Source organism: Camelina sativa, chromosome 20, assembly GCF_030686135.1.
Source record: "Camelina sativa cultivar CO46 ecotype springtype chromosome 20, ASM3068613v1".
NCBI classification, from domain to species: Eukaryota; Viridiplantae; Streptophyta; class Magnoliopsida; order Brassicales; family Brassicaceae; genus Camelina; species Camelina sativa.
Window position 1 is genome coordinate 33,388,267 of NC_141899.1, and position 8,904 is coordinate 33,397,170.

The 8,904-nt window shown below is 38.2% G+C and overlaps 1 protein-coding gene and 2 pseudogenes across 2 annotated transcripts; 1 reads left to right on the top strand and 2 right to left on the bottom strand.

Annotated features, from left to right (window-relative positions):
* The first annotated feature begins 704 nt into the window (after positions 1-704).
* LOC104771833 (ubiquitin-like modifier-activating enzyme atg7) lies at positions 705-3,982 on the top strand. The gene is made up of 11 exons (XM_010496441.3): positions 705-958; positions 1,190-1,401; positions 1,487-1,733; positions 1,815-1,909; positions 1,990-2,282; positions 2,366-2,510; positions 2,595-2,942; positions 3,038-3,199; positions 3,304-3,419; positions 3,491-3,653; positions 3,741-3,982. The coding sequence occupies exons 1-11, from the start codon at positions 820-822 to the stop codon at positions 3,912-3,914; spliced, it is 2,094 nt and encodes a 697-aa protein (XP_010494743.1). The 5' UTR covers positions 705-819; the 3' UTR covers positions 3,915-3,982.
* LOC104771834 (protein RALF-like 18 pseudogene) lies at positions 3,932-4,427 on the bottom strand (annotated as a pseudogene).
* A 2,469-nt stretch (positions 4,428-6,896) lies between these two features.
* On the bottom strand, positions 6,897-8,588 carry LOC147919794 (uncharacterized; annotated as a pseudogene). Its single transcript, XR_015592311.1, has 2 exons — positions 8,475-8,588; positions 6,897-8,371 (listed from the first exon to the last, which is right to left on the bottom strand). The product of XR_015592311.1 is annotated as an uncharacterized LOC147919794 (transcript).
* Positions 8,589-8,904: the final 316 nt, after the last annotated feature.

The window sequence follows — 8,904 nt, forward strand, 5'->3', positions numbered from 1 at the left end:
AACTTTACAATCTATTGCGTTTGATCTTGAGTCTCTGTGGATTCGACCCCTAAGTACTGCAGTGATCTCTTGTTTGAGAGAGTAGCTCTAGAGATTTATTTGAGCTTATCAGCGGTGGTCTGGCAGGGATGGTCCGGCAGTGGTAGTCCGGCGGAGGTGGTCTGACGGCGGTAGTCCGGCGGAGGTGGTCCGGCGGCAGTGGTCCGGTGGTGGTGGTCCAGCGGAGGTGTTCCGGCGACGGTGGCCCAACGGCGGTGGTCCGATGATGGTGGTCCGGTGAAGGTGGTCCGGCGATGGTGGTCCAGCGAAGGTGACCCAGCGGAGGTGATCATGGTTAATAGGAAGTAGAGGGGTTGGCGTTGGTGTTGAATAAGGATAAAATTGTATATATTGTAGATTATATAGTGTGTATGATATTTATATAGTTAGAATAGTTAGATAATTAATTATTGTTTTTTTTTTGGTTATCTGTGCCAATTTCCCTTTTTACAAGCCTTGCCAAAAAAGAAAAGGATTATGAATGGTTCAATCAAACAACTAACAATTAAAGCCTACCAAAAAAAAAACAACTAACAATTAAAACTGAGAAGACAGTACAAAACCGAATTTGGTTGGTTTGGTTTAGTTGGTAAAATCTCAGCCGTTCGATTTACGTTTTTAATTTTTAAAGTTAAACCGGTTTTGGTTTGCTTCGATTTAAAGGCGACCCGACCCGGATTGACCTTGTTCCTTGCACGACTCTCTCTTCTCTCCGTCATCGTCTTCTTCTTCGCCTTACACTCATTGACCCTTCTCATCAGCAAAATTGCAATCTCAGCCATGTCTGAGAAAGAAACTTCACCAGCCATACTTCAATTCGCTCCATTGAACAGTTCCGTCGACGAAGGTTTCTGGCATAGCTTCTCGTCTTTGAAACTCGATAAACTCGGAATCGACGATTCTCCGATTTCAATCACCGGTAAACACACCAAAAACAAATACCCAATTCATCGATTTTGTTACATAAATTTTGATGTATTAACTTCTGGGCAAGTTCTTATGATCCGTTTAGGTTTAGAGAATCAGAAAATTTTGAAAACTTTAAAATCCTCTGTTTTATGATCCTTAATAAATTCAGATTTAGAGTTACTCTGTTTTTGGTTCGTTATAGCGTGTTAATGTGATGGGAATTAATGTGGAAAAATTTCAGGTTTTTATGGACCATGTTCACATCCACAAGTCTCAAATCATCTGACACTTTTGTCAGAGTCATTGCCTTTAGATGAACAATCATCGATTGCTAGTACTAGCCATGGAAATAGGAATAAGTGTCCTGTTCCTGGGATTTTGTATAACACCAATACCCTCGAAAGCTTCCATAAACTTGACAAACAAAGTCTGCTCAAAGCAGAAGCCAATAAGGTTAATACAAAACTTATCTCTGACTTGGTTCTCATCAGTTCTTTTGTGGTGAAGTCTAATCTTATTTTGTTGGTGAATTTTTTAGATTTGGGATGATATTCAATCAGGAAAAGCTCTTGAGGACCCTGCTGTGTTATCAAGATTCCTCGTTATCTCCTTCGCTGACCTTAAGAAATGGAGTTTCCGTTATTGGTTTGCGTTTCCTGCGCTTGTTCTTGATCCTCCTGCAAGTTTGGTAGATTTAAAGCCAGCTTCAGCTTATTTTAGTTCTGAAGAGGCGGAGTCAGTATCCGCTGCTTGTAACGAGTGGCGTCACTCAGATTTAACTACTGGTACTCAACATTCTTGTTCTTTTTATGTTTTCTTCAAAATTCAACTAGCAGTAGCTGAAAATCTGTGTTTTGCTGCTGTAGATGTTCCATTCTTTTTGGTTTCGGTTTCTTCTGATTCGAAAACTAGTATCAGACATCTTAAAGACTGGGAAGCGTGCCAAGGTGATCATCATAAGGTAGTAAGGTGTAACTAACTCTTCCATATACGTTAGGTAATAGGAAAATAATTCACCTTTACCTATCTCTCTCTCTGCAGTTGCTTTTTGGTTTCTATGACCCGTGTCACCTTCCTAATAATCCTGGCTGGCCACTTCGAAATTACTTGGCACTTATTCGCTCAAGATGGAACCTCGAGACAGTTTGGTTCTTTTGCTACAGAGAGAGTCGTGGTTTCGCTGACTTGAACCTTTCCCTTGTTGGTCAAGCCTCAGTTACACTTGCATCAGGTGAATCAGCTCCGACTGTACCTAACTCAGTGGGATGGGAGCTTAACAAAGGGAAACGAGTACCCCGATCCATTAGCCTTGCTAATTCTATGGATCCAACAAGGTGATTTTCTGCTCCATGTCAAAGATTCCAACAAATAAATAGGTATAGTCTGTTTAAAGAAACGCATCCTCATCCTTTTGCAGGTTGGCTGTTTCTGCTGTTGATTTAAACTTAAAGTTAATGAGATGGCGTGCATTACCGTCTCTTGACTTAAACGTTTTGTCCTCTGTCAAATGCCTTCTTCTTGGAGCTGGTACATTGGGCTGCCAAGTTGCTCGCACCCTTATGGTATGTATCGAAGAGAGTGCAAGATCAAACAATCTTACGAACTCACTGATTACTTAAGAACTTGTTTATCTTTTCTTTATTTAGGGTTGGGGAATCCGCAATATCACCTTTGTTGATTATGGTAAAGTAGCTATGTCTAATCCAGTCAGGCAATCTCTCTACACATTTGAAGATTGTGTAGGCCGTGGCGAGTTTAAAGCTGTTGCTGCTGTTAAAAGTCTCAAACAGATATTTCCAGCAATGGAATCTAGTGGAGTTGTTATGGCTATACCGATGCCTGGACATCCGATTTCTAGCCAAGAAGAGGATTCTATTCTCGCAGATTGTAAACGTCTTAGCGATTTGATTGAATCTCATGATGCCGTGTTCTTGTTAACTGATACAAGAGAAAGCCGGTGGTTACCTTCTCTTCTTTGTGCTAATGCCAATAAGGTAACTCAACTCTGTTTCTTTCTTTCTATCTTGCTGGTTAAGTATAAGTATAATAACAATCTGCTTGATATGTTGGTGTTTGATTTGAAACTCAGATTGCTATAAACGCGGCTTTAGGTTTCGATAGCTACATGGTAATGCGCCATGGCGCTGGCCCGACCTCCCTGTCTGATGATATGCAGAATCTTGACATGAACAAGACAAACAAACAGAGACTTGGATGTTACTTTTGCAACGATGTGGTTGCACCTCAGGATGTAAATTCCCTTGGCTTCTTTGGTTTTGATATTTTGTTGTTGTTTTGTGATACCTCTGGTTCAGCTCTGATTTGTCGTGACCTGCTCTTTTCTTGTATTTGCAGTCAATGACTGATCGAACTCTAGACCAGCAATGCACTGTTACACGGCCAGGTCTAGCTCCTATTGCAGGAGCTCTTGCCGTTGAACTCTTAGTTGGAGTCCTACAACACCCACTTGGGTAAGTCTTTTGAAAACAATACATTGAAAATTCAATACTCAGCCTTATCGTCTTACATATGTTTGATACAGTATCAATGCAAAAGGCGACAATTCGAGCTTGAGTAATGGAGGAAACAATGATGATTCGCCTCTCGGGATATTACCTCATCAGATTCGAGGCTCAGTTTCTCAGTTCTCACAGATCACGCTGCTTGGCCAAGCCTCCAACAGTTGTACAGCTTGCTCTGAAACCGTAAGTTTTTCCACATGAAAACTTTTCTAACAGAACCAAGCTCTCGCGAAGCTCATAACGTTTTTTTTTAACTTTTATTATATTCAGGTGATATCTGAGTATCGAGAGAGAGGAAACAGTTTCATACTTGAAGCTATTAACCATCCTACATACCTGGAAGATCTCACCGGTTTAACCGAGCTTAAGAAAGCTGCTAATTCATTTAACCTCGACTGGGAAGATGATGATACTGATGATGAAGATGTAGCTGTAGATATGTAAATGTCCATAAACTAATATTGACAAGATGGTTTTCATATGATTCACTTAATAATCATTTTTTAACTACAGTGCAAATTCTAATCATAATTAGTAGGTCTCATTTTATCACAATGAGAATTGTGAAATGCGATTGAAAAAAAAAAACTAACTAAAAATAAAATAAAACACAACAAATTATTCGAATTGTGAAATATTTTAATTCGTAAAGCGGTGGCATTCTGTAGCAGCAGTGCAACCTCGTCGGTAAGTGTTATCGGATTGATCAGGTTTACCATCTGGTTTAGCTGGTTTGTTTTGCTTCATTGCATCATAGTTTATATATCTTGAAGCTTGAAGAATCCTACGGCTCAAATCCAAACTTGATCTCATCTTCTTCATCATGGTGATCTTTTCTTCTCCACTGTCAATGCAATTGTCACATTTCACCGGACGAGATCCGAACACCAACGCTGGAAACAAAGACGCCGAGATGACGACGGCGATGATCATCAAGAACTTCATATCATTCATCATCGAGACTTTCAAAGAGTGTGTAAAATAGAGAGTAGTGTGTTGATTCGTTTACGAGTTAGTGGTACTGGTTTGTGATTAAAACACTTGGTTATTCTACATTTTTATTATAGTTCTTTTTTGTAGGTTCATCGAATATTTAACAAGATTTTACTCATTATTATCGTAAAAGCAAGTCCAGTGTATCATTATTTTATTTTAATTACAACGTCAAATTCATGGAATAAGAAGTTAATACGTCGACATAAAAGATGAACCTATTACCTATACAAACAAAAAAATGATACACTGGACAGCTTGCTTTTACTCAATAATAATGAGTATATGATAGCGTTTGATACGTTGGTTAAATAAACTACTTAGGGGAGTGTTAATAGCAAAACTGAGATTTGCGAAGATGCATTGAAACATGATTAAATTATTTGGAGGGATTTCCAATTTGGTGCAACTTTGAACAATTTTTTTTGGTGATCCAAGGTTTTCTATTAATTCATAGGGTGTTTTTTTTTTTTAATTTGGTGACAGAAAAACTTACTGCTGTTGTAACGTTTCTTTAGTTTTAAGATATTAACGCAAGTTACTGAAACGAAATTATATTGCTAATTCCAAATTGAGAATGGCGTATACTTAATTTAATTGGAAGAAGAACTAGAAACTACTCTCTACGTTTTTTTAGATGATTTTTTTAGAATAATGGGGCGAGAGAGGGCTCGACCTCTCGTACTCATGATCACTCACTAGCTATGGGACAAACGGAATAAGTGGTGCGCAGCAAATGAAAAATTTTCTTAAAAAATGAAAACTGTGATCAACGTGGAGTGGACTAAATCACACCCGACGGCACCGGAGAGCATTTACGGGCAGAAAAATGAAGCCGCCTCCAACCACAATCCCTGAGCATGAAGTTGTATCCCTAATAGTTACAAGAACCATCTCTCACGGGTTAGAAAATCCACGTACAGCAAACCACCACCACTATTTAACACTGAAGATCCCACCGGAGATTGTCGTGGAGCAAACCAATGCCGCATCAAAACAAAGCAAGCTTTACGGATTCTGAAAGTGTAAGAGCTATTGGTACAGAAACTAAATCAACAATTAACACAAGGATTTTCTCATTGATTAATAGAAAATACGTTTACAATTCTTTCTTTTAAACTATTTTCTATCCTCTCAATCTCAAGTTCTTAGATCACAAGCTTGATCAAGAACCTCTCTCAAAAACCCCTCTGCCTTCTTTGAATCTCTACGCTATATTTCTTAAGCTTCAGATTCAATTGCTAGGAATTCTTAAACTCTAAATCTCTGCCTCTACTTTGAGGCCAAGTGTTAAGGTATAGAGAAGCACAACACACAGATTTACACTTGGAACACGCAAATCAACGCTTTTCTATTCAATCTTATTAACAAAATTTATCTCTTACAGTGATACAATTTTGTCTCGGCCCTTATTCAACCTATTCTATCCAATAGGATTGATCCCGACTAAGAATGAATCTAAGCCTCTCTCTTTTCTATCTAAACACACACCTGTGTAGATCTAAGAGAATAAAACTAACCCTCTCTCTTTTCTATCTAAACTCTCATCAGTATAGATTTAAGAGAAAGAAAAACAATTCTCTGCGCACTTAATCACCTCCCTGATTAAGTCACAGAGAACTGGGAACACACCTTCTAAGCCTTATTTTTGTGGCTTCGAAGTTTACAAACCTATCAATATTCTAGAGTGCTCAAATTGGCTCGTGGCCTACTCTTAGAATATATATACATGACTTGAGAAACCTTACAAGGCGAATCTTCAAGTATCAAGGATAATGAAACTGTTTGCTGCTCAAGCTTATCCTTTCCTTATTTGTTGTAGAGAATATTCTTCATATCTCCAAGTACAATCTCGTCTCTATCTTCAATGCCAAGTCAGCAACTTTCCTCGACACATCATCAAATCTACTCATGTCTTGCCACATCAGCTCACGCATCCATGTCAGCAACTCATGCGTATGTGATCTGATACAGCTTCCCGATTGGCACAACTCTCTGTCCGGCACAACAACTTGTTCCTCAGAGCTAGTTGTTCTAGAATCTGCATTTACACCAAGGTCCCTTATTTATACTAACAGGTGTGCCATACAACAAGCTTTTTTCCTATTCTAATGCTAACAGGAATTGACAATTTTATTGTTCTTTGAGAAAAAAATAAATTTTTTATCTTTCCTAAATTTCCTTTTTCCAAGCTTTTCTTTGCTTCTTCAAGCTTCTAGACTTTTCTCCAAGCTTCCAGCTCTTGTAATTTTCCTTATCAATTAATACATTAAACGTCATGACTTATTTCCATTTTTTTGGTTCTTTATGATTTGCTTTTATTACTTCTTGTCCTACTTGCCCTTAGGACAGCGTTTGTATCAGATGTTTGCATCTTCGATCTCCCCCTTTTTAATATTGTGTCTCTCAAGCTCATGTTTGTAGCAATGCAAATGAAAGAACTTTCTTTAAAGCCGCTTCAATTTTAACAAATATCCAATAGAGCCGTTTAAAGTTTTTTAAGATAAACAACAACCTTGTGTTTTATAGCTTCCTCAAAAAACATACAACCGAAGCTTGAAATGTTAAAGAGAACTCCCCCAAAATCCTACAACCGAAGCTTCCAATGAAAAAGAGAAACTCTCCCACAAACTCTTACTCACACCATCTCCCCCAGCTTGAGAACATATATGTTAAAAATAGAGCTTAAATCATCTTTGACAAGGGATGATTTTGAATCAGGCGATGAACAACATGTGTGATAGTCTGAAGAGCCTGGGCAACATCCACAAGAGATTCATAAGTCACTGCTTGATCCTCTTGTCCAATTTGTGGAATTCAAATGCTCCCAAGCTGCAAGACTTCAACATCTTGATCCGACTCATCTTGAGATACATTCGCTGATTCTGGAAAAAAAACTTTTGGCCGATTTGGGATGCTTCTTTTTGAACCATGCATCATAGGCTTCACCAATTCTCTTATCCTTTATGTAGAAAACTGGAGGAATGTATTTTACTTTCTTAAAAACTCTGACTTTATTTTGATGCTCAAGAAGACCAAAGATAATCCGAGGAAACAAAATGTTTCGTGACGCATTCTTCTGAAACGAACGAAGCTCCATCACTTGCTTAAACACCAACTTACCAACATCAGTCCGAATACCATGAAACATCTTATAAATTAACCGAGCTCTTTCTTCAGAGTTATAACCCTGATTAGTAGCAGGAAACCAATTAGAAGATGCAATGCGAAAAAGAGCTCCAACTCTTGCAGACAAATTTCTGGTATTAAGCTTTCCCCAAACAAACCTATTCTCTTCACTCAAGATGTCAGCAACCTTCTCTAAACTAACACTATCAGCATCGGCATCAGCTTTGAGTTCATCGTTTGTTAAAGGAGCAAATTTTAGATAATTGTTGATAGCCGAAAGAGAAAAATCATACATATGTTCTCTGACAAACACCTTGACTCCCTTATCAGTTTTCTTGCTAGGTAAATGTGCATAAAATTCACACACAATATCCTTTACATAACTAGCTAATCCTGACACAGTTGCTTCTAAATTTCCATTTTTAATCAAAGCCAAATATCCCCATTTATCTTCCTCGTTAAAATCAACCACTCGTTCCTCTATGAAGTCTCTAAATAAAAAAAGATTTGTACCTCCTTTTTGCTTTGGCTAAGAAGAAATATTTGGACCGAATTGGAGACTTCGTCCTAAGCTCTTCATCTTGTTTTTGTCGCTTTTTAGGGGGAGAAGGACCCAACTGTTTATGAATCCTCTTTCTCCGAGCAGCGCGATCCAACTGTTCCTGAACCGATACTTGTGTTGGTTCGGTTTCATCATCAAAAGAGAAAATCTCTTGTTCATCTTCTCCATTGTCTCCTTTGCTTTCTTTGGATTTGGCGATTTTTTTCTTCTGAGGATGCTACTTCAGTTGATTTCTCGATCTCATCACCATCAGATCTACACTCTTTACCCTCATCGATTGAACCTTTGTCACCTTCATAAAGAACTAGACTTGTTCTGACTTCGGTGTCACTCAAATCATCAACAAGCTGAGGTCGATTTTTGTTTCCTTCTAATCGAGATTCACGAGCAACCCTTCTTCCTCCAGTCGCCCCTTTGCGAGATGCTCTCACCATGTTCAATAATTCCTAAGTTTTTTTTTTTTTTAAATCTCGACAACCCTAGAGATCCCTTTTCCTTTTTGTTTAAAACAACCCCCAAAAAAACAAATCACAAAAAAAAAAAAACCTCTTCTATCAAAAACAAGCCCAGGTTTCATTAAAAAACTTAATACTAAACCCAAACTTCAACCTCTTAATGTTATAAGCCCTTTATATTATTGATTTAAGCTCACTAGAATTATGATCCATCCCGATCAAAAACAAATAATCCCTTTTCATCTTCGAACTTCTGTACACCCTTCTGACTAACACAGCTCATACTTCACAAATA

What these genes read in the sequence shown, in the direction of transcription:
- LOC104771833 (XM_010496441.3), top strand. Translation starts at nt 820, where the DNA reads ATGTCTGAGAAAGAAACTTCACCAGCCATACTTCAATTCGCTCCATTG. An exon ending in TCAAAGCAGAAGCCAATAAG is followed by an intron (nt 1,402 to 1,486) that starts GTTAATACAAAA and finishes TGAATTTTTTAG; the next exon opens with ATTTGGGATGATATTCAATC. An exon ending in ATGTGGTTGCACCTCAGGAT is followed by an intron (nt 3,200 to 3,303) that starts GTAAATTCCCTT and finishes TTGTATTTGCAG; the next exon opens with TCAATGACTGATCGAACTCT.